Source organism: Carcharhinus amblyrhynchos, chromosome 11, assembly GCF_965287045.1.
Source record: "Carcharhinus amblyrhynchos chromosome 11, sCarAmb.v2.hapA, whole genome shotgun sequence".
NCBI classification, from domain to species: domain Eukaryota; kingdom Metazoa; phylum Chordata; class Chondrichthyes; order Carcharhiniformes; family Carcharhinidae; genus Carcharhinus; species Carcharhinus amblyrhynchos.
The window spans coordinates 49154447-49180777 of NC_137334.1; the positions used below are offsets into that span (position 1 = coordinate 49154447).

At 44.8% G+C, this 26331-nt stretch overlaps 1 protein-coding gene across 1 annotated transcript; it reads left to right on the plus strand.

The window, feature by feature from the left end:
* The first annotated feature begins 3554 nt into the window (after positions 1-3554).
* cybrd1 (cytochrome b reductase 1) lies at positions 3555-24549 on the plus strand. The gene is made up of 4 exons (XM_080198240.1): positions 3555-3768; positions 4382-4590; positions 15234-15388; positions 23414-24549. Exons 1-4 carry the CDS (start codon positions 3582-3584, stop codon positions 23706-23708), a joined length of 846 nt encoding a protein of 281 aa, XP_080054366.1. The 5' UTR covers positions 3555-3581; the 3' UTR covers positions 23709-24549.
* Positions 24550-26331: the final 1782 nt, after the last annotated feature.

The window sequence follows — 26331 nt, forward strand, 5'->3', positions numbered from 1 at the left end:
TTAGGAAAGTTATGTCAGATCTTCCACTCATTGATCTTTGACCCTGCCATCTTTTTTCTGCAAAGGTAGCACCCTGATTAGCACTGCTGCCACAAAGTGCCAGGAATCCAGGTTCAACTTCGACCTCAGGTCACTGTCTTTGTGGAGTCCTCACTTTCCCCTCTGCATGGGTTTCCTCTGGGTGCTCTGGTTTCTTCCCACATTCCAAAGATGTGCGGGTTAAGTTGATTGACCATGCTAAATTGACCCTATTGTCAAAGGATTAGCAGGGTAAATGTATGGGGTTATGGGAATAGGGCCTGGTGGGATTGTGGTCGGTACAAGACTCGATGGACTGAATGGCCTCCTTCTGCACTGTAGGGATTCTATGATTCTAAATAAGTAAATGTAATTTTTTTTGGAGACTGTTAATTACTTTGCATTCCTTTTTTAAAAATGTAAATTTTAATTGGCACAATTCTTTTCACAAACTGTCCAATGCACATATCCATCCACATTAAAGTTTTTTTCAGATGCTTTTATGGTTTTGTCAAATATTTAAAAGTTGAAAACTTCTGTTAAAAACAGTCCTCATCTTCCACCGAGCTGCAGGCTGACTTTTGTGGGTATGACTTCTGTAGCTAAGAGTTTGACAGACACTGTGGACATGGCTTTCATCCACTGTACCACTTGTTCCTTCCTTTTTGTCTTCATTAACAATGTGCAACAGAGCCACACTGGGACGCATGTCGCAAGGCAATCTCTTCCTGCCGTCCAGATGAAATTCATACCTACAGTTGTATTCAGTGTGAACTTTAGCTCACGGTTTGTGTTGAGTGCTGTTGCTTCACCGCAGACTGCAAAACTCAGATAATTATTGTTTCTGTACATTCTCAGTGTCTTGCTACTTTATTTGTTTCTTTGTATCCTATATCTAACATGTTAGGAATCAGAACATAGAAAAACTACAACACAAACAGGCCCTTTGGCCCACAAGTTGCACCGATCATATCCCTACCTACAAGGCTTACCTATAACCCTCAATCTTATTAAGTTCCATGTACTCATCCAGAAGTCTCTTAAAAGACCTTATCGAATTTGCCTCCACCATCACTGACGGCAGCCGATTCCACTTACCCACCACCCTCTGAGTGAAAAACTTATCCCTGACATCTCCTCTGTACTTACTCCCCAGCACCTTATACCTGTGTCCTCTCGTAGCAACCATTCCAGCCCTTGGAAAAAGCCTCTGAGAATCCACCCGAACTCTCCCTCTCAACATCTTATACCCTCTATCAGGTCACCTCTCATCCTTCGTCTCTCCATGGAGAAAAGACCGAGCTCCCTCAACCTATCCTCATAAGGCATGCCACCCAATCTAGGGTGGATTGGGTGGCATGCCTTATGAGGATGTTGTTGGACGTTGCTCCCCTTTGTATCATATCAGTAAATAAATGCAAGTGAGTAATTTATTACATAGCATAAGGTGAAAATAGGAGTAAATGTGAGAGTCTTATCGCTGGCGAAACTGATGCAGGATTTTGAATGCACATGTTTGGTGTTGAGTGGAGTTGCTAAACATTGGACCTTTATAAATATAAACATAACTAATACTACAAGTTAATGGAACAAACTAATGCCACATATATTAATATAAAGGCAAAATACTGTGGCTGCTGGAATCTGAAACAAAAGCAGAAAATGTTGGAAAATGTCAGCAGGTCTGACAGCATCTGTGGAGACAGAATAGAGCCAACATTTCAAGTCTGGATGATCCTTCATCAGAGCTGATCTTAGGGTAAGATATTAGCATACCAGTTTTTGATAATATGCAGAGTCTAATAAAGGCCAATTTGGGACTTGTTTAAATGTAAATTGTCACTGCATATATTGTGAGCTAAAACTTGATTTTAAATTTACATTTTTAGTTTTCTGCTCAAGGCTTTAAATTTGACTGCATTAAATTTTTCAGAGTAAAAAGCTTAGTAAGAGTAAGAAGAACGGTTGCTTTGCTACTGGTGCTATGTGGGAATCTGGGGTAGTTCCTGGATTTGGGATGACATTTGTGGGAAGGGCCTCAAATGGTTTTCTGGAATGCATATCCCCGGAGGTGGTCAATCTGCAGGAACAATGAGTTGGTGAGGAAGAGTAGTTAGTGACTACCACCCTCCCTCCCCCCCCACTCCACTGGGGATAGAAGAGGCAAGGACCCTCAGGGTAGTGAATTGATAATCATTCAATACCCAAGACCTTTAACAATAACTTGGAGGATGGAACTACAGAGTAGGTGGTCGCCAATGGGTGGGGGGAAGTAACTGAGTAAATGTGCAAGAGATTTTGGAGAGGAATAATAGTCAGGGTAAACTAGTGGATGCCTGACTCTGAAGTCAACCAACAGATATTGGGTGATGTAGACGGGCTAAGAAATTATATTTTACATAAAATGGACGGGATGGGGCTGAATGGTTATTGTGTTTACTTACATTTTTGTGAATTTAGGGCCTTACAAATTCAAAAATACACATCTGAGGGACAAGTATAGATGATGTAAAACATTACTTTCACATTTACAAGTGCTCTTAATAAAGGACAATTGATAGGACGTGTCAAGAAATATCTATCTAAAAAAAAATTACAATGAGATACCAAGAAAGGTATTCAAGGCAAGGCTACCAAACTCATTTTAAGAGAATTGCTTTACAGGCTGCAATGGGAAACTGGTAGATTACATATGCTGGAATGATGAAATCCATTGGAAAAAGTGCTTGTTTTGAGACATGAAAAAAGGTGGGAACACTAGATTTATGACTTGGATTCCCAGGTCGTTTGTGAAGTCATAAAACGAGTTGCAAAATAATAGTTCACATTTCAAAATATCAAATAGCTTAAGCTGCACAGATAGCATTGTAATGTCCTAACTCCAGTTGTCACAGTGGTAACTGATTTGCCTAAAGGCAGGAGTGATATTTATTTTTCCCTCATTCCATCCCATCTTTTCCTCGGTTAAAGCTGTTGATTCACTGGCACTCGCTGTGACTCATCATGTACTGGATGGAGTCTTGACTCCACAACTTCCAGAAAACTGTAACTGGAGCCATTTCCTCACTCAAGCTGCTCCACTTACTTCAGAGCTGTTTGTAAATGCCAGCATCGGACATTAGAATAGGCACCTTTCATGCTTTCTTGGTGGATGTGTGAAATGTTGCCACAAGGAAAAAACGCTCCCCTCCCCAATATTTGCCAATCTTATAACTTTTTGGACCTAACTCTGTACCTGCGACATAAAATGAGGCGGCTCAGGGAAAATATTCCATGTTTCTGAAGTGACAACCCGCGCATGCGTGCCGTTTTGGGTACTTTTTAAAAGTATTTTGTCATTTTTGTTGTTGTTAAAAGTGACATTTTAATTACAGAACATGGCTTTTTCCTGAAAGAAAATAAAATTGGCGCAAGCTGAGGGATCAAGTTGTCAATTCAGTGACCTCTCAGCTGAAGGGGGTGTCCACCCCGTCCCCACTGTCCCCGCCTTTTACCCGGAGCCACTGCCCCTCAGCATCGACACTGTCTTCCTCCCTCCCTCCCCCCCTCCCAGGCGGGCAGGAATGGAGAAGTTTCTGCAGTTTGTTGTGTTTCTGGTGACCGCCGCGTTCCTGGGGAGCTTGTCGGTGGTGTTGGTTTTGTTCTGGGTGCTCCACTGGAGAGGGGGGCTGGCGTGGGACCAGGGACTGCTGGAATTTAACTGGCACCCAGTCCTCATGGTCATCGGGCTCATCTTCATCAATGGATTCGGTAAGTGGAAGCCACACAAGACAGAGAGAGCACGACTGAAAGTCAAATTACTGCAGATGTTTAATATTGTAAAATTAAAAAAAGTGTTTTACATCATTAGAAATAATGTTACTTTACGAATAGCAAAGTAGACACAAAGTCAAACTTATTGCAAATTAACGTTACTACTTCAGAAGGAATTTGCATTTCTTTAAACTTGATGTATATAGAAATTGTCACATTTCTATATCAGAGGTACGCTTTGAATACGTTAATTAAAACACTTTTTGACTGAATAGGAAGCAGACATTTACTTGTTTTCATTTATTTTGAAAGAATTACAATGCGTTACCAGAAAGTTGGATTTCATGCATTAGTGTTTTACTTTGATCATTGTCATTTCCAGCAATGTTGGCCATTTGCAGTAAAGCTGATGTAGCTCCTGATAACGGGCTTAAATCCTTTCAAAACCTGTTCAGATAATGACTTCAAGCAGAGTTGAAATTTTGTCTTTCAATTCTTATACAAATAATTATGATTAATGAAGTGCTTATTCTGCATAGATCTATGACAATGTGATTTAATATTGTTCTGAGTTTACGTACCGACAGTAAAATGTTTTCACTTCTTTAAGGTATCATCATTTACAGGCTGCCTTGGACATGGAACCGCAGTAAGACCCTTATGAAGTACATTCATGCTGGCCTGAATATCGTAACCTTTGTTATTTTGGTCATTTCGCTTGTGGCAGTTTTTGATTTTCACAACTCCAAGAAGATCCCTAATATGTACAGTCTGCATAGCTGGGTTGGATTGGCTGCAGTTATTATGCATGCTGTACAGGCAAGTGACTTTTCAACATGAATGTGTATTGCATTGAAATTATGATGTTATACCTTTTGTAGCTGCCTTTGTTTAGATGTAAGACCCTAGTTTTGGATTGAACCACATCATTTTCAATCTTACTTTAGAATTCCAGCATTTAATGGCCACTCTTCTCTAACGGCTCCTTTACAATGAGATTATTAATTAGCCATTTCTCATTGCAAAATCTGAAATAGCTTGTTCTCTGGGTTTTCAACATACAATTCTAGAAAGCATGTGTGCGTGCGTGCATGGATCTTATTGAGACTTACAGGATACTGTGAGGCCTGGACAGAGTGGATGTGGAGAGGATGTTTTCACTAGTAGGAAAAATTAGAACCAGAGGGCACAACCTCAGGCTAAAGGGACGATCCTTTAGAACAGAGTTGAGGAGGAATTTCTTCAGCCAGAGAGTGGTGAATCTGTGGAATGTTTTGCTGCAGAAGGCTGCAGAGGCCAGGTCGTTGAATGTCTTTAAGGCAGAGATAGATAGGTTCTTGATTAATAAGGGGATCAGGGCTTATGGGAAAAGGCAGGAGAATGGGGATAAGAAAAATATCAGCCATAATTGAACGGCAGAGCAGACTTGATGGGCCAAGTGGCCTAATTCTGCTTCTATATCTTATGGTCATGTGTGCATGCATTTCTACCCCCTACCGATGAGAATCACATCTGGGCTTGTTTGTTTCTAAGTGCACTTTTCACGCTCATTCAGCACTTCGAATTTGTTTGGTATGATTGCACCCCTCCTCCATCCCCCAATCTTTAGTAGTTTGAAGTCCCTCATGATTTTTCTATTACTGTTGTTACGTGCACCTCTAATTCTTGATTTATACTATGTCCCCCATTACCACTACTATTTTATGGTCTATAAATAACTCCTACTAATATTTGCCCCTTGCTGTTTCTTGGCTCCACCCAAATTGATCGTACATCTTTGTCTTATGTAAGATGCTCTGTCAAATAAATGTCAAATATCCTAAATACCAAACATTCCGTTCCCAGCCTTGGTCACCTGGCAGTTCTCCATCATGGCAATTAGATCATACCGGCTTACTTCTATTTGCCTTCATCTGCCTTGTTGCAAGTGCTGCATGCATTCAGATCGAGAATTCTTTTTATGCAAAGTATTGTGACGATCTGGCACATGCTGCCTGAAAGGGTGCAGGAAGCAGATTCTGTATAACATTTGAAAGGGCATTTGATGTTTACTTTAAGAGGAAAACAGTGCATGTTGGGGGTTGGGATAGGGGAGTAGGGTTAATTAGATAATTCTTTCAAAGAACTGGCCCTTATCCCTCAAGCCTCTCCTATCACTCTCCCTCCACTACCACCACTGCACTATAGAGCACACATTTCTTTCTCCATTTCTCCTAAAATTTACCACCCACATTTATGCATGAGAATAATGGTGATCTTCTTGTTGTGTTCTCTGATTTTATGGAATCTCTTAGCTTTCTTTTTCCAGTCGAAGTAATCCCATCACCTCAAATCTATCCTAGTATCTATAGTTTCCTATTCTGCTCCTATTTTCTATGTTTCTGTTATATAGTTCCAGTGGAAGACTGGCACAGGTATAAAACAGAGTAATTCAGTGAATGTAGGTACTAGGGACCATAGTTAGCACAGCATCTGAAGATCGGAATAACTGAGGCTTGTTGTTTTTGTATCTTCACACTCATCCCTCGTAGTGAAAGGATTTACAGGCTGACTGTGCCAAAGGCTCAGTCACCTGAGATTTAACACTACGTTAATAGAAAAAGCAACTAAACTGGTGTAAACTGGATCCCAAATAAGGGTTATGCCAAATTTTAACATTCATATTTGCAGAACAAACATGGAATAATTCCAGTTAGAGAGTAATCCAGTACAGTATTTCTTGCAGAAATGTTCCAATTTGCATAAAGAGCCCTCCTGGGTTATTTATACCCCACATAGATGTAGAAAACACATCATCGCATGTCAGCTGGTGATGACTTGAAAAATCTTGATCGAAACTGAAGTGAAACCAATGTGCTGGTATTCTTTTAGTATTAGTGAATAAAACCAAACTGGAAATTATGCTGGATCTGAACTAATGCTAACATTAATTCTCCAAATATTCAGCTAAGAACTGTGGTTTTCTAATAATCAAATGAAACAACTCTGTAATTAGCGGTAATTACAATAATGTCAGAGCAGCAACTCAATAGCTTAATTCTTTTTCCCCATAACCTTTGATTCCATTTGCTGTAAGTGGTATATCCAGCTGCCTCTTGAATACATTTAATGTTTTGGCATTAACTACTTCCTGTGGTAATGAGTTCCACAGGCTCACCACTCTTCTGGTGGAAGAAATGTCTCCTCACCTCTTTCCTAAATGGTCTACCCTGAATCCTCATACTGTGACTGCTGATTCTGGACTCTCCCATCACTGGGAATATCCTCCCTGCATCTACCCAGTCTAGTCCTGTTAGAATTTTGTTAGTCTTTATGAGATCCCCCCTCGCTTGTTTGACCTCCAGCAAAAACAATCGTAACCTAGTCACTGTCTCCTCATACATCCCCGGAATCAGACTGGTAACCCAGCGTGGCTTTGTTAAGGGGAAATCGTGCCTTATGAATCTGGTAGAATGTTTTGATTCCGATGTGGAGTGCCATAGGCATAGACAAGAGTCATGGGTGGAAGAGGGGACTCACAATGTTGAAATGGCGGCGCGGGCTCGTTGGGCCGAAGGGCCTGTTTCCCGTGCTGTGTTGTTCTTTGCTCTTTGTTCTCTTTGTAAACCTTAGCTGTACTCCCTTGCGAGCAAGAACATCCTTCCTCAGAAAAAGAGACCAAAACTGCACCCATTACTCTAGGTGTGGCCTCACCAAGGCCCTGTATAATTGCAACAATACATTCCTGTTCCTGTACTCAACCTCTCGCAATTAAGGCCAACATGCCATTTGCCTTCTTTAACACTGCTGCACCTGCATGCTTACCTTCAGTGACTGGTGCACAAGGACACCAAGGTCCCACTGCACACACTCCTTTCCCAATTTAAAGCTATTCAGGTAGTAATTTGCCTTCTCATTTTTGCTTCCTTTGTGTGAATATGTGTGAAATGTGAATAACCTCACATTTATCCAAATTATACCACATCTGCCATTGATTTGCCCGCTCATCCAGCCTGTCCTGATCATTTTGAAGGATCTCTACATCCTTGTCACAGTTCACCCTCCCACCCAACTTGGTATTGTCTGCAAACTTTGAGAAGTTGCATTTTGTTCCCTCATCCAAATCATTAATATATGAATAGCTGGGGTTCCAGCACCAATCCACGTGACACCCCACTAGTTACTGCCTGCCAATTTAAAAGCATTAATTCCTACTCTTTGTTTCCTTTCTGCCACCCAGTTTTCTATCCATCTTATTACACTTCCCCCAATCCCATGCGCTTTAATCTTACATGATAATCTCTTGTGCAGGACTTTGTCAAACGCTTTCTGGAAGTCCAAATATACCACATCTACTGGTTCCCCCTTGTCAACTCTACTGGTTATATCTTCAAAGAATTCCAAGAGATTTGCTAAGCATGATTTCCCCTTCATAAATCCATGCTCTGTCTGACCCTGCCACTGCTTTTTAAATGCTCTGCTATAAACTCCTTGATAATGGATTCAAACGTATTCCCCACTACTGATGTTAAGCTTACTGGTCTATAATTCCCTGTTTTCTCTCCACCTCCATTTTTGAACATTGAAGTGACATTAGTTACCCTCCAATCTGCAAGGACTGCTTCAGAGTCTATAAAATCCTGGAAGATGACCACCAATGCATCCGCTATTTCTAGAGCCACTTCCTTAAGTACTCTGGGATGTAGATCATCAGGATTTATCTGCCTTCAATCCCATCAATTTTCCCAGCACCATTTCTCCACTAATGTTGATCTCCCTCAGTTCTTCCCTCTCACCAAATCTTGCATTCTCTAACATTTCTGGCATTTGATTTGTGTCCTCTTTTGTGAAGACAGAACCAAAGTATGTATTCAATTGCTCAGCCATTTCTTTGTCCCCCTGTTATATATTCCTTTGTTTCTATCTGTAGGGGATCTACATTTGTCTTCATGAACCTTTTTCTCTTCACGTATCTATAGAAACTCCTAGTGTCAGTCCTCATTTTCCCTGCAAGCTTACTTTTGTACTGTATTTTCCCTTTCATAATCAATTCTTTGGTCCTTCTTTGCTGAATTCTAAATTGCTTCAAATCCTCAGACCTATTAATTTTCTTGGCCAATCTGTATGCTTCTCCCTTAGATCGGATACTCTCTCTAATTTCCTTTGTAAGCCATGGATTGGCTCTCTTACCCATTTTGCTTTTGCGCCAGACAGGAATAAAGAGCTGCTGCAGTTCCTCTATGTGTTCCTTGAATGTTTGCCATTGTCTATCCAATGTCATCCCTTTAAGTAACTTTCACCAATCTATCAAGGCCAAGTCATGGCTCCTACACTGTTTCCTTTATTACGATTCAGCACCCTAGTCTCCAAAACAACTATTTCAACTGATCAACAAATGCCAAAGGATAAAAACCTTATTTTCTTCATGTTTTAGTGTTTGAGGAAATTAGTGAAAAAAAGCCATTGGCTTAAAAATAAGGCAAGCCATACAGAAAAGCCTAATCATTTGCACTGTTCAAGAACCTTTTTAGAAGAAACATTGTCAGAATTTCAATAAACTCCTCAACAGAAGTCGTTGTCACCCCAAACAAAATGCTAACAATTATGAAGATGGGATAATTTTTTTATAGAATTTATAGAATCAGAGAATAGTGCAGTTTAGGTCATTGAGTCTGTGCCAACTCTTTCAAACAGCAATCCAATTAGTCCCACTCACCTCTTCCCTTAGCCCTGTATTGTATTTTCCTTCAAGTCTTGAATTTCGCTCCTATTTTCAAAACCAAACTCTTTTCTAAAATGATCTGTCACTATGTTTCCATATTCTTACTTATTCCATCATTTGTACAAACCAATCCAATTTAACATTTATTTGTCATTCATTCATTACCCTTAACCAGGTTTGCCCCTTCAGCAGAACAGAACGACTTGCTAAATATTTTCCTTCTATTTTGTTACACTTAAGAAAAGTCCTTACTATCTGGTTTTCTTTCTTAATCCCTTATAATCTTTTTCTTATCACCACGATACTGGTATATTCCTCTTTCTTTCAGTGTTGTTAGTCTGCATTTTATCATGCATGTCTTAAGATTACTTAGTTTTGATTTTTTTAATTGTGTAATTATCCTTTGGTGCAACCCTTTTGATCTTTTAGGAATAAATATATTTGAAGATTCCTCACTGCTACCCTCAAAATCTTGTAGACTTCTAACATGACAGAGGTTAAGGGGCGACCTGATAGAGGTCTACAAGATTACAAGAGGCATAAACAGAGTGGATAGTCAGAAGCTTTTTCCCAGGGTGGAAGAGTCAATTACTAGTTGGCATAAGTATAAGGTGCGAGGGACAGGTTTAAAGGAGATGTATGAGGCAAGGTTTTTACCCAGAGGGCGATGGGTGCCTGGAACTCGCTGCCAAGGGAGGCAGGGGTGGAAATAGATACGACAGTGAATTTTAGGGATGTCCAGATAAATACGTGAATAGGATGGGAATGGAGGGATATGGTCCCCAGAAGCATAGGGGTTTTAGTTCAGTCTGGCAGATGGTAGGTGCAGGCTTGGAGGGCCGAAGGGCCTGTTCCTATGCTGTAATTTTTCTTTTAAAAGTCATTATCATATCTGTTTCCACTATCTCCCCCAGCAGCGAGTTCCGAGCACTCATCACCCTCTGTATAAAATATTTGCCTTGTATATCTCCTTTAAGTCTTGCCTCTCACATCTTAAACCTATGCCCCCTAGTAATTGATTCTTCACTCTGTCCATGCCCCTTATAATCAGGTCACCCCTCAATCTCCATCGTTCCAGTGAGAACAAACCAAGTTTCTCCAACCTCTCCTCATAGCTAATGCCCTCCATACCAGACAGCATCCTGGTAAATCTTTTCCGTACCCTCTCCAAAGCCTCCATGTGCTTATGGTGGTGCAGTGACCAGAATTGAACACTATATTCCAAGTGCAGCCTAACTAAGGTTCTAAAAATCAATGTCAGGAGTTACATTTGAACCCACACCTCCAGAGGAGAATGTGATCTGAACACAGAGCCTTAGACTGTTTGGCCACCCTGACTCCCTGAACCAATTCCCTTTAATTAATGTTAAAATCACTGCTTCAATAGGTGCTTGTGACAAATCATTCCATATTGTCTATCTTTACAGGGGAAAATATCTAACTTTGTGATTCTGTTTAGTCACCATGCTGACTATGCCTTTTATTACCAATTCACCAATCAATGCAAACGTTCTTTTATTTTCTATCCTCTTAAAATCCTGTCCAAACTTTTTCACCATTTTGAAAACCTGTTTTAGATCTCATCCTCATATCTTTGACTTAAAAATAAAATGCCTTTTGCCACAACTATAGCCTCTCAATCTGGTATTACTTCTAGTCGATCTTAATTTGGTTTTTTCCATAATTTGATTGGAGCACATGCAGTTCTGTAACCAAATTGTAATTGAAGTATTGTAACAATTCAGCATTACTTTATGGTATTTTTATAGTCAATGTCAAACTTCGTACCTGCTAATTTACATGATATTAGCATGCAGTCCAGCATTGAACATGCTGCTGAGTACTTGCACAACTTAGCAGGAAGCCCATGTTTGTGTGAGGCAAGCACAAGCGTTAAAACTAGCCTGTGCATTGGGGGGGGAGGGTGGTGGTGGTGGTGTGGTGGTGGTGGGAGGGGGGGGGGCAGTGGGGTGGGGTGGGGGGGGGGTTGGGGGGCAGTGGGGTGGGGTGGGGGGGGTTGGGGGGCAGTGGGGTGGGGTGGGGGGGGTTGGGGGGCAGTGGGGTGGGGTGGGGGTTGGGGGGGTTGGGGTGGGGGTTGGGGGGGGTTGGGGGGGTGGGGTGGGGGTTGGGGGGGTTGGGGGGGTGGGGGGGGGTTGGGGGGGTGGGGTGGGGTTGGGGGGGGTTGGGGGGTGGGGTGGGGTTGGGGGGGGTTGGGGGGGTGGGGTGGGGTTGGGGGGGGTTGGGGGGTGGGGTGGGGGTTGGGGGGGGTTGGGGGGTGGGGTGGGGGTTGGGGGGGGTTGGGGGGGTGGGGGGGGGGTTGGGGGGGTGGGGTGGGGTTGGGGGGGGTTGGGGGGGTGGGGTGGGGTTGGGGGGGGTTGGGGGGGTGGGGTGGGGTTGGGGGGGTTGGGGGGGTGGGGTGGGGTTGGGGGGGGGTTGGGGGGGTGGGGTGGGGTTGGGGGGGGTTGGGGGGGTGGGGTGGGGTTGGGGGGGGTTGGGGGGGTGGGGTGGGGTTGGGGGGGGTTGGGGGGGTGGGGTGGGGTTGGGGGGGGTTGGGGGGGTGGGGTGGGGTTGGGGGGGGTTGGGGGGGTGGGGTGGGGTTGGGGGGGGTTGGGGGGGTGGGGTGGGGTTGGGGGGGGTTGGGGGGGTGGGGTGGGGTTGGGGGGGTTGGGGGGGTGGGGTGGGGTTGGGGGGGGTTGGGGGGGTGGGGTGGGGTTGGGGGGGGTTGGGGGGGTGGGGTGGGGTTGGGGGGGGTTGGGGGGGTGGGGTGGGGTTGGGGGGGTGGGGTGGGGTTGGGGGGGGTTGGGGGGGTGGGGTGGGGTTGGGGGGGTGGGGTGGGGTTGGGGGGGGTTGGGGGGGTGGGGTGGGGTTGGGGGGGGTGGGGTTGGGGTGGGGTGGGGTTGGGGTGGGGTGGGGGGGGGTTGGGGGGGGTGGGGGGGGGTTGGGGGGGGGTGGTGGGTTGGGGGGGGTTGGGGGGGGGTGGTGGGTTGGGGGGGGTTGGGGGGGGGGTGGTGGGTTGGGGGGGGTTGGGGGGGGGTGGTGGGTTGGGGGGGGTTGGGGGGGGGGTGGTGGGGTGGGGGGGTGGGTTGGGGGGGGTTGGGGGGGGGTGGTGGGTTGGGGGGGGTTGGGGGGGGTGGTGGGGTGGGGGGGTGGGGGGGGGGGTGGTGGGGTGGGGGGGTTGGGGGGGGTGGTGGGGTGGGGGGGGTGGGGGGGGGGTGGTGGGGTGGGGGGGGGTGGTGGGGTGGGGGGGGTGGGGGGGGGTGGGGTGGGGGGGGGTTGGGGGGGGGGTGGGGGGGGGGTGGGGGGTGGGGGGGTGGGGGGGGGTGGGGGGGGGTGGGGTGGGGGGGGGGGGGGGGGGGGGGGGTGGGGTGGGGGGGGTGGGGGGGGTGGGGGGGTGGTGGGTGGGGGGGGGGGGGGGGTGGGGGGGGGGGGGTGGGGTGGGGGGGGGGGGTGGGGGGGGAGGGGGGGTGGGGGGGTGGGGGGGGGTGGGGGGGTGGGGGGGAGGGGGGTGGGGGGTGGGAGGGGGGGTGGGGGTGAGGGGGGGGTGTGTGGGGTGGGAGGGGTGGGGGGGGTGGGAGGGGGGGGAGGGTGGGGGTGGGGGGGGGGTGGGGTGGGTGGAGAGTGGGGGGGATGTGGGAGGGGTGGGAGGGGTGGGAGGGGGGGGAGGGTGGGGGTGGGGGGGGTGGGGTGGGGGGGATGTGGGAGGGGGGGGGAGGTGGGGGTGGGGGGGGTGGGGTGGGGGGGATGGGTGAGGGAGGGGGGTGGGAGGGTGGGGGGGTGGGATGGGTGAGGGAGGGGGGTGGGAGGGTGGGGGGGGTGGGGTGGGGGGGGAATGGGTGAGGGAGGGGGTGGGAGGGTGGGGGGGTGGGGTGGGGGGGGATGGGTGAGGGAGGGGGGTGGGGGGGGTGGGAGGGTGGGGGGGTGGGGTGGATGGGGATGGGTGAGGGAGGGGGGTGGGAGGGTGGGGGGGGGGGGTGGGGGGGGATGGGTGAGGGAGGGGGGTGGGGGTGGGGGGTGGTGGGGGTGTGGGGGGGGGTGGGGTGTGGGGGGGGGGTGGGGGGGTGTGGGGGGGGTGTGGGGGGGGTGTGGGGGTGGGGGGTGGGTGGGTGGGGGGGGGGGTGGGGGTTGGCAAAATATTAACTTCCTGATGGGATGAAAGTTGGCGCTTAAGTTGATGGTAGATTGAGTGACGTCAAAAGTCAGGAAACTATTTTTAATACCTTAGTATGTCACATATTCTCATTAAAAACAACTTTGCTAGAAGTAAGTATACCTTTGGAACTAAGTAATCAGCAAACCAGAAGTACCTACCTTCAGATCACAACTGCTTAAAAGTGGGTAGTCTTAAAAGTGGCTTGGGTCTGAGTAGGACTTTTTCTTAAATGGAGAGTTTTGTTGAAGCAGGAAAGAGAGGCATTGATGATGGAGTTCATGTGACAACTGTGAGAAGGGAACAGGGACATGGCTGACTGGGAGGACTCTGTGAAAGCAACATGGCTGACAGAGTGAGGAGGCTGTGAAAGTGACAAGGCTGACAGAGGGAGGGCCATAATACCCCTGCAGAGTCTTGTGGGGGCAGGGAGCAGAAACTGGACGATACATGGAAGGTAATTGCCTGCAGGCAGTAGGTCAAGCATCGTTGTGAGGAGGTCATGGGTTATAGAGAGTGGGCCGACGATGGTGACTGTCTGGTCGAGGGTAAAAGGGACATTCCACTTTGCTGGTGTTTAACTGATGGTGACCTGGGGGTGGGGGGGAAGCTCTCGGGTGAATGTTGGGGTGGGGGAGTGTCAAGGGTTACCCAAGGCAAGGCAAGGCTGGTGTGAGGGCAGTGGATGAGGGACATACCTCAAAGGTGGATGAGGGAGGGTGCAGAGTGATGGCTTTCAATTCCAGAGTCACTGTGCAAGTGTCCACATACATGGCCAGGTCAACACGAAAGTTCGCCTGAAGATGAACTTGTCTACAGTGGTGTAGATGGAGACCAGGGTGAGGTGGGGTGGTAGTGTGTGGCCAACACTACATGTAGGGCTTCCTATTGGTCAAAAGCACTCAGGATGGGAGGGAGGACCTGAAAGACACTGCTGAGCAGATCTTTTCCAGCCTTTCTGCACTTCACCTTGGGCAGACAAGCTGGTCAACTGCATCCAGTGCTTCTGCTATCTTTGGCATAGCTGAGGAGGAACTGGCAGAAAGTGGTCCAGGGCCAGGCACAATAAGAAGGGGTGCCAGCAGAGGGTCAAGCAGCTCAAGATGTTGGCAACTAGGGGCCATTATAATGTTTTCTGGTTTCTTAATACTATGATAAGGTGGAACTCACATACCAACAGATGAGGTGACAGCAGCCTGCTGAGTTCTGTGCCTTGTGTGTACAGTGGTCTTTGCTGTCATCCTTTTTGTAGGTTGTGCCCTAGTGGACTCCAGACTGCTGACGGTCTCCTGCACATGTGCAGGTGCACTTTCTCCGGCATCATCTGCTGGGGTTACAGGCAGAGGGAAGGAGCAGCAGTAACATGCCCTTGGGGTACTCTGAAATGACACCTCTGGGGTGCCGTGCTGACAGTCCTTCTCTCTATTGGCGTGCAATAACAATTCGCTGAATCCAGAGGGAGAAGAGTCAGTGGGAGGGAGATAGAGGCACCTGAAAAAAAGACTTATTCCTCCAGAAAGCTGGCTGTTCATTTAAGGTACTACTGGCTGTGCAAGTGTTGAACAGAATGATTCTCTGTTGCATAACAATAGAATAACTGCTTTTATTTTACAGATAGTATTAGGACTGTGCACTTTCCTGCTGCCCTGTACTCCTATGTTTATCAAGACTTTATACATGTCAGTTCATGTCGGTGTTGGTCTTTTCATCTTTGGAATGTCAGTTACTGCAGCTGAAATGGGAATCACTGAAAAGCTTATCTTCTCTTTGTAAGTATAATCATCAATTATCTAGAAAATGATAGCAATAATTGTACAAATAGCGCAAAAAAGTCTTTTGACCAATGAGTCATATGCCAATCAGATTTTCATTTAATCTCCTTTAGCCAAATGGTTTTCCATTTCTAATCAAAGTAAAAAAAACCATATGTATCAATTCTCAGCTATTTAACAAACAACTAAAAGATTTCATGGTAAATACACAATTAGCATTTTGCACTTTATCAATGCCTTCTGTATATCCACCAGTTCCTCTTTAGAAGCACATGTTACTTCTGCAAAGAACTCCAATAAATTGGTTAAACACGATTTCCTTCTCATAAAACCATGTTGACTCTGCCTTGGTTACCTTGAATTTTTCAAAGTGCCCTGCTATAATGTCTTTAATAATAGCTTCTAACATTTTCTCTATTAGATGTTGAGCCAACTGGCCTATAGTTTCCTGCTTTCTGTCCTCTCCCCTTTTGAATGAAAGAATTACAGTTATTACCATCCAATTTAATGGCACCTTCCTTAAATCTAGGGAATCTTGGAAAACTAAACCTAGCACATCTACTATCTCACTGACCATTTTGATTAAGAGCCTAGAATGAAGTTCATCAGGACCTGTGGATTTGTCTGTCCACAGCTCCAACAATTTGCTCAATACCACTTCCCTGGTGATTGTAATTTTCCTGAGTTCCTTCCTCCTTTCCAATTCCTGATTTACAGCTATTTCTGGGATGGTACTTGTACTCTTTTTATAGTGAAGACCAATGCAAAATATCTGTTCAATTCTTCTACCATCTCCTGATTTTCCATGATTAATTCCCCAGACTCACTTTCTATTGGACCACTGCTCACTTTGTTAGCTCTTCTTAAATATTTGTAAAATTCTTACCATCTGTTTTTCTATTTCTAGCTAGCCTCTTATTGTAATTTTTCCTCCTTTTTTAACATTTTTTTTGCTGCTTTTTTATTCTGTTTAATCTTCTGACCCATCACCCATCTTTGTGCAATCATATACTTTTTAAGTTTGATACGATCTTTATTTTCTTATTCACGGATGTTGTATATTTCTCATTGGAATGTATCTATTCTATTGTATTTTCTAAGATATTCTGAAATATCTCCTTAAATGTCGACCAATGTAGCTCTATTGACCCCTCCTTAACCTAATTTTCTAGTTCACTTTAGCTAGCTCTACTTTCATGCCCTCATAATTGGCTTTATTTAATTTTAAAATATCAGTCTTTGATGAACTCTTCTCTCCTTCAAACTGAATGTAAATTTCAACCATTATGGTTATGGCTATCTAGAGTTGCCTTCACTATGAGGTCACTAATTAATCCCATCTCATTGTATAGTCCCAGGTATAGCCTAGTCTCTGATTGTTGTACATGTTTGTTGTAAGAAATTTGCTCTAAAACAATCTTTGAACTCCTCATGTAGGCGCCTTTTGCCTATTTGATTTTCTAGTCCAGATATAGACTAAAATCCCCATGATCATCATTTTTCTGAGAAGCTTCCAATATTTGTTTCTTCCTTACTCTGTCCTACCATGTGGGTACCATTAGGGAGCCTGTATATCACTCCCACAAATTACTTGTCTTTATAATTTCTCATCTCTACACAAACCACTTCTACATCCTGGTTTCTTAAGCTTAGGTCACCCTTCTGTATTGTGCAAATACCATCATTAATTAACAGAGTCACCCCTCCACCTTTTCCTAGTTTCTTATCCTTCCTAAATGTCCAATACCTTTCAATATTCAGGTCCCCAATCTATGTCATGTCTTATTGTTGCTATACTTTGCACTTTCTTTTCCAGGCAGCAATACTACACTCCCATGTTCTCAGTCACCTCCAGGGGCTATATTAGTGAACACTGTGGGAGTTTTCATGTTTTATTTGAGGCATGGCAGGATATGCAAGTTCAGCACATAAAGGTCTGTTTTTCTCATGGATCCCAGAATGTTTGGGGCTCTTTCTTGGTTCTGTGAACCTGATCTCTTGACTCACAACATTCCTCAATATTTTAGCTTAGCCAACTTGAAGCTGGAATGGGATTAAAGTTAAAACTTTAGTGGATCCTTCTCTAACCCACAACTTGTACTCCACCTTAACTACTGACGCTACATGCGTCGTTGCTGCGTGTGTTCATTCTTTCTTTCTTGGGCCAATTACGTTAGCCTGGTACTCCACTGATCTTCAATACTGCATTCTTTTAGCCCTGTGACAGTTACTTTACTCAATACTGGATTCCTATGGCAACCCCTCAGCCTTTGACAAATATTCATTGATTGGCAAAGTCCTACACAAACATTAACTTCCTACTCCTAATTCTCTCTTTTGACATATGTCCCTACAGCAAAGGTGCTGTGACAAATGCCCAGTCTTGGCAAGTGCAAAGACCATGACACAGTTCCTCCTATATTTAGACCCTTTTTGCAGTTAGTTAGCTTTCCAGCATTTAGCCCAACGACGTACACCCTGTTCAACACAAATTATGACTTATTACTCCACTTTTAACCAAAATGAACAATGAGAGGGGATTAAGGGTTATGGGGAGAGGGCGGGAATGTGGAACTGAGCCACGACAGATCAGCCATGATCTTATTGAATGGCGGGGCAGGCTCGAAGGGCTAGATGGCCTACTCCTGCTCCTATTTCTTATGTTCTTATGAATGCTCCTGGCTTCCCTACAACAATCTAAGTTTAATTTGCATCTCTACATAGAGGTCCTAGGAACATTCTAGGCTCAAGACTGTTCTTTTAGTCAATCAATCAGCTTTGTTTCCATGGGTTCTTTTCTAACTTTTTCTTTAATGGTACATCTAGTAGTCAGGCCTATCAGCACTGTAACTGTGGCTTCACTTCAGCCAGACTTGCTGGAGCCCAGTTGTGCCCTAGAGTTAACTTCAGTTCATTCCCAATGGACACATGTTCTTTCTTAATGTTACATCACAACAATTAACATTTCATGAGATACAAACTCTTAATATACGCAAGTTCACAAAACCACCCTAATAATACAAATGACACTCAAGGTGTATGCTGCAATATGATAATGTAAGCCTTGTTAAACAAAGAACAAAGAACAACACAGCACGGGAAACAGGCCCTTCGGCCCAACGAGCCCGCGCCGCCGTCCCACTGTCTGTGACCTATTCATGATTTTAGTCTACACCTAACGTGCGAGGATCAGGGAGGTCCAATTTAGGGACAATTTAGTACCCAATCAATCAGCCTAAAAGCACATCTTTGGGGGATGTGGGAGGAAACCGGAGCACCCGGAGGAAACCCACGCAACCACGGGGAGAACGTGCAAACTCCCACAGACACAGGCCCAAATTCATGTGTCCGCACAGCAACAGAGCTGTCATGTTGCCCTCGAGATGGTCCAGTTTAAGCACACTAGTGACATGAAGCAATAGGCAACTCCCGAAGCAACGTCCAAGAGCAGCCCACTACAACCTGCCGCATGCATGCCCCTTGCTGGACTTAAATGCCTGTGGAGACAAAAAAATTCATTATTAAACAGGCAAAGACTAACATCCCTGAGGCAAAACGTATTCCCAAGCCTACAATGTTTAGTAAGGCCTACTATATCCCCCTATATGTAGCCTGCTCATATGGCTGTCTAAGTGACTCTTAAACAACCCTAGCGTGCCTGCTTCCACCACCTTACTCGGCAGTGCATTCCACACCCCCACTACCCTTTGCGTGAAAAACTGCCCTCTAATATTTGTCTTATACCTAGCCCCCCTCACCCTAAGCCCGTGACCCCTCGTTCTATCCATTTCTAATAGCGGAAAAAGCTTACCACCATTTACTCTATCTATCCCCTTCATAATCTTATAAACCTCTATTAGATCCCCCCTCAGCCGACGTCTCTCAAGGGAAAACAGCCCAAGTTCGTTCAATCTTTCCTCGTAAGACAGCCCTTCCATACCAGGCAACATCCTGGTAAATCTCCTCTGCACTCTCTCCAGGATCTCTACATCCTTCCGGTAGTACAGCGACCAGAACTGGACGCAGTACTCCAAGTGAGGCCTAACCAACGTTCTATACAACTGCAACATCAGACTCCTACTCTTATATTCTATACCTCTTCCTATGAAGGCTAACATACCATACGCTTTCCTCATCACATTCTGCACCTGCACCGACACCTTCAGGGACTTGTGCACTTGCACCCCCAGGTCTCTCTGCGTATCTATACTCCGGATAGTTCGACCTTTTATCGTATAACTCCCCTCCACATTATTCCGGCCAAAGTGCATCACCTCGCATTTCTCCGGATTAAATTCCATTTGCCATCTATCTGCCCAATCTACCAGCCTGTCTATGTCCTGTTGCATTGCCAGGCACTGCTCCTCAGTACCCGCCAATCCAACCATCTTAGTGTCATCAGCAAATTTGCTGATCACACCACCTACCCCCTCTTCCAAGTCATTAATATATACCACAAATAGAAGAGGTCCTAGTACCGAGCCCTGCGGCACACCACTGGTGACAGACCTCCAATTGGAAAAGGAGCCTTCCACTACTACTCGCTGTCTCCTCCTCCCAAGCCAGTTCTCCACCCATCTACATACCTGGCCTTGTATCCCATGAGCCTTCACCTTTTCTATCAGCCTACCATGAGGGACCTTGTCAAACGCCTTACTGAAATCCATATAGACGACATCAACGGCTTGTCCTTCGTCAACCGTTTTTGTCACCTCTTCAAAAAATTCCACTAGATTCGTAAGGCACGACCTCCCTGTAACGAAGCCATGCTGCGTATCCCTGATCAGATTGCAGCGCTCCAGATGTTCATACATCCTATCCTTGAGGATCCTCTCCATTAGCTTGCCTATAACTGAAGTCAAGCTCACCGGCCTATAATTCCCTGGGTTATCCCTCTGACCCTTCTTAAACAACGGTACTACATTTGCAATGCGCCAATCCTCTGGGACCTCACCTGTGTCCAAAGAAGAGACAAAGATTTGCGTCAGAGGCCCAGCAATTTCATCCCTCACCTCCCTTAACAGCCTGGGATAGATGCCATCAGGCCCCGGAGATTTATCCGTCTTTATACTGTCTAAAAGTCCCAACACCTCTTCCCTCGTGATGACTATTTCCCTCAACGGATCCTCAAACTCCTCAAGCACAGCACCAGACATCCGGCCCCTCTCCTGCGTGAATACCGACGCAAAGTATTCATTCAGGATCTCCCCCATTCCCCCAGGCTCCAAGCATAGTTCCCCTCCTCTGTCCCTGAGAGGACCAATCTTCCCTCTAACCATCCTTTTATTTCTAACATAGGAGTAAAATGCCTTAGGATTTTCTTTAATCCTACCCGCCAAAGCCATTTCGTGGCCCCTTTTTGCCTTTCTGATGCCCCTTTTAAGTTCTCTCCTACATTCTCTGTATTCTTCTAACGCTATCTCTGTCCTCAAATGCCTAGATCTAATGTACGCCTCCCTCTTCCTCCTGACCAGGTCCTCAATATCCCTAGTTACCCACGGCTCTCTAATCCTACCCTTCCCATCCTTCCTCTTGACCGGCACGTGCCTTTCCTGCAAAGATTTTAGTTTTCCCTTGAGAGACTCCCACATACCCAGCGTCGACCTGCCATCAAACAGCTTACCCCAGTCCGTATCTTTAAGATCCTGTCTAATCCGGTTGTATCTAGCCCTCCCCCAGTTTAACACCCTCCCCTTAGGACAGGCTTCATCTTTATCCATTAATATCTTAAACCAGACAGAGTTGTGGTCACTGTTAGCCACCTGCTCTCCTACTTCAACGTCAACCACCTGCCCAGGCTCATTCCCCAGAACCAAGTCCAGTATAGCCCCCTCTCTGGTCGGGCTATCCACATACTGCTCCAGGGATCCTTCCATTACACACTGTACAAATTCCTCCCCGTCAGCACCCTCTGATCTCGGCACCTTCCAGTCTACCCCGGGGAGATTAAAATCTCCCACTACCACCACCCTATTCTTCCTGCACTTATCTAGAATGTCCCTGCTTATCCCTTCTTCCACAGCCCTCGGGCTGTTGGGCGGTCTGTAGTACACACCCAACATAGTAACATCTCCCTTCCTATTCCTCAACTCCACCCATAGCGACTCGATTCCTATATCCTCTATACCTCCCTCCCTCTGCACTGCTATGATGCAATCCTTAACTAACAACGCCACTCCCCCACCTCTCAGCGACCCACCCCTATCACGCCTGAAGCACTTATACCCGGGAACATTCAACTGCCAGTCCTGCCCTTCCTTTAACCAAGTCTCTGTCACCGCCACCACTTCCAACTTCCTTTCGAACATTATTGCCTTCAGTTCATCTGTTTTGCCAGTCACACTCCTAGCATTGAAACACATACACCGAAGACCCTCAGAAACAATCCGATCCTTCTTCCTACCCTCCGGGCTTACCCTATCCCCAATCCCAGTTCCGTCCACATCCCCACCCCCCCTCCATATTAGTTTAAACCCTGCCGAAACACTCCAGCTAACCTTCCAGCTAAGATATGCACACCCTTCCCAGTTAACTGTACCCCATCCCTCTTATATATTTGCCCCTCTTTCATAAAGACTTCCCAATGGTCTACGAATCTAAAACCCTCTGCCCTACACCAATCCTTCAACCACGCATTGAGTTGGAGTATCTCATTATTTCTAGCCCTGCTAGCGCCAGGCACCGGCAGCAGCCCAGAGAACGCCACCCTGGAGGCCCTACATTTCAGCCTAGCCCCCAACTCCCTGAACTGCCTACGTATGTCCCCCCTGCACTTTGTTCCTACATCCTTCTCTCCTACGTGCACTATCACATCAGACTCGGACCCTCCACCCTTCAAAATTCCCTCTACCCTTTCTGAAACATCCTGTACCCCTGCTCCAGGGAGGCAGACTACCATCCTGGAGTCCCGCTTTTGCCCACAGAACCGCCTGTCAATCCCTTTGACTCTCCCATCCCCCACCACTATCTCACACCCTGCACTCTTCCCTTCCTCTGAGGTATTCTGATCTCCCTCCCTTGCCTTCTCTACCTCAGCTGTCACCCCACCCTTGATATTCCGGGGTAATTCCTCTGGGGCAGTCCTAGTGCTATGACTCCTTTTCTTTTTGTTCTTCCTAACTGTAACCCATCCATCTCTCCTCCCAGGTCCTGGTATCTGCTCAGTGTTACTGTCCCTATCCATGATTTCCTCATTTTCCCTAACTAAAAACATATCCTCCAGCCTCAGTTCCAGCTGCCTCACCCGGGCCCTTAATCTCTGCACCTCTAGACATTTCCTGCATATGTGTGCTTTCAGGAGATGTGCTGTCTCCAGAAATGTCCACATATGACAACGAACACAGTGAACACGTGTAACCCTAGACCCTGCCATTATGTTTGCCCCCTATTAAGGTGTCCTATTAATTCCTGTTACCAAGCCTACGCTCGCCCAAGCCCAGTGAGCTTAAGCCCTGTTACCTCTCACTCTGCTTCCCGCCTCACTCCGCTGCCCGCTATCTACCTTGGCCTTCTTTTTATACTCCCGCGCTCCCTTCCCAGCAGCCCCCGCGCCTATCTCCCGCTACGGAGCGCCAAAATAATCAAAAAACCCTCTTGAACTAGAATTAAGTCAAAATATAGTAATTACAATGCAGCACACTCACCAAAAGGCAGCCACTCGTCGAAATCACAGCTCCAGAGAACAGTGCTCTTTTTAAATTTATTTGAAATGGAGTTCTTTTCTTGCTGTTCTTTTTCTTTCCCTCATCTCCTGCCCACCCACTACCCTCCCCAGCGCCATTTATTATGTGCTGAGCTAGTGGAAAAACATCCAATTTCTGTTTATGAACTCTGGATTATACCAGATGTGATCACATCTCCTAACATGTGCACACTTTGAAAAACTCCAAATCCTGAACTTGGATAATGATATTTCCAAATATTTGTTTGAACTTTTTTTTAAGAATAGAGCAGAGATATGTTTTGGCTAGAAGAAAAGAACAACCGTTATTGTTGCTATACTTTGTGCACTTTCTTTTCCAGGCGGCCAGGCAGTAATACTACACTCCCATATTCTCAGTCACCTCCAGAGGCTATATTAGTCAACACTCTGGGAGTTTTCATTTTGCTGTTTGGTGGATGTATCTTGTGGATTGCCACACGTCCAGAGTGGAAGCGACCCCCACCAGAAATAAAAGAAAGTGTAAGCAGTGAAGGAGGATCTATCTTAAACAAGAGAAATTTTTCTGCTGAAACCAATAATGAAAATGTTGCTGAAGGCATAACAGGATCAACACCCCTCAACTTAGAAGATGTGGGTCAAAGATCAACGTTCTAAGAAACGAATTATAATTTTCTCAAATTTACTATTGAATACTTTATGCATTAAAAAGTAGTCATTCCATTTTTCCTGTGCAAGTGAAGATGCGCAACCAAAACATTACATTCTTAGCACAGCTCTTGGGCTCAGCTTTTCTGGAACAAAGAGGGGAAATACAGACCAAAAATAAATGTTTTATTGATACAGCAACTAAGTACAGATTGAGTATCCTTTAACTGGAATCTCTGGGACCAATTGCAATTCAGATTTCAGATAAGTATGGTTCTCGGCTACTAGGTATAAACTTGCATTACAATAGGCTAGATATACTCAATAGCTAGAAAAATAAGATACATCGCTGCATAAATGCATAAGTTTCTTTTTGACAGGGTGGGTCAGAAAAAAAAAATCACAAAGTAAATAGGACAGACGAATAACTAGACTTCCCATGATGAAGGTCGATGAGGTTTGAGAATTGTGCAAAACTTAAATGAGTTTGGTGTTTGAATTTACAGACAAAGGATATTTGACGTATCCATTTTGTATTAAAAATCTTTGTTTTATATATCCATTATTAACCTTTAGATTTTCAAGAATGTTGTTACTTGTAGAGACATTTGTGTAATTAGAAAAGGCCATGATATTAGAAGAATTACTACTGCATTAAATACTGTTTTGTGCAGATATGTAAACAAACATACAAATGCTTATGAAATATACAGTGAAAGTTTTTCATATTTTGAAAAAAGTCAATACATTTAGTGCATGCATTTAAGCATTTGTAGCAAAAAATGTACCATTAAACTTATACTCTGTAGTGATCATTGTACATTAATTTGCAGATAAATAAAAAAAAATTAATCCTTCTCCCTTGCTGTTGTTCATCATGAGCCAATTCCTTATTTCATTTTATCCTTCACCATTGATAAAGGAAACAAGTTAGGTGGAGATACGTAGCTGTTAATTAGTAGTCATGGATTTTGGTAATACTGAATTATTCTGCAATTTAGCAGGTCTGGAAAAGGAATAGAATGAATCCTCATACTAGCACTTTAATGAAGTATTATACAATGCATCTACCAGTCTTGGATACCCACTTTGTTATAGGTAGGAATTTGAATTGGACATGGATCCATTGTGAAAATATTAATTACAAACTCTCACCTGTACCATTTGGAAACTTGTTACAGCCACTCAGATCAGCTCTAGTACATTACTTACATAATTGCAGCTATTTCAAGAACTGAAGGCTGCAGGAGAAATGCTGAACAAATTTCCACTTTTGATATTTTGGAAAAATCATTGAATATAAGAAACAGGACCAGGAGTGGGCATTCAATCCTGCAAGTCTGCTCTGCATTCATTAAAACAAACTGATGTTTTACTTCTACTCCATGTTCCTATACCTTCTCTACATCACTGAATTCCCTTAGAGATTAAGATTTTTGGATGCTATGTTGAATATGCTCAATAACTCAGCTTGCTGAGACAGCATTCCCAAGACTCACTTTATCCATTTATTCCTACTCTATTTTCTTATGTTAATCCTCATTCCATGTATAGATACTACCCACCAATTTCATAAGCACTAATTTTATATAATAACCTAATGCAGCACTTTAATTACTTTTTGAAAATTAAAATATGGTTACTGGACATTTTCCCTGCTAGTTAGTAACTCTAAGATTTGTCAAACACTTTCTATTTCATAAATCCAGATTAAATCTGCACAATGTTTAGATTTTCTAAGTGTCCCATTACCAGATCCTGACATTTTGCCTGCTGTCAGGCAAACAGGCCTATTTTTTCTGCCTTTTTTGGCTAGTGGTGTTGCATTTGTTATCCTCCAATCCACTTTGACTGTTCTACATCCTAGGGAATTTTGCAAGGTCAAGACACACATTTGCAAGGTAAACAGTTCAGATGAACAACTAAACTTCCTATGATAGAGGTTGATGAGATTTGAAAATTGTGCAGATTTGGATTTACAGATCATTTAGCTGGCACATAGATATTAACAATGTCTGTCCTTTATTTATTATCTAATATGCAAAATATTTTCAAGCTTTTAGTTTTAAGTTCTATACCTACAATGAACAATTTTGTTGTTGACTTCATACTGTAGATAATGGCAAAAGGAGCGGTGACATGAAGTTTAATCTTATGTTGCTACATATCCATTCATAATTAATTTAAAAAAATTCTACCACATCATTAATCAACATTTTACTTGCAGTATTGCACTTTCATGATTTCTTATTAAAACACTAAACCATTTTCCCTATCCCATGTCTTTTTAAGAGTATTGGCAAATTTGGTCTATAGTCAGGAACATTTCCAAGTGTTTAATTTGTATCAAAAATAAGTTGATCAGTTTTTAAAAAGCAAACTCAAATTCCTGAATATATAGTATGTCAGAGGTGTACTGGTGTGCCATGAATTCCCAAATGTGCTGCAAAAAAATTATTCAAAATTCCTGTAATTAAACTAAAACCAACCTTCATCACCAGTGCAGTGGTCAGTATCTCCAAGCCCCAATGAACTTCAGGCCTTCAATGCTGCACTGGCCAGGAAAGAATTACACACGTGCCATTTAGAATTTTTACATTGGTCAGGGCCATCAGCACGACCAATGTTACTT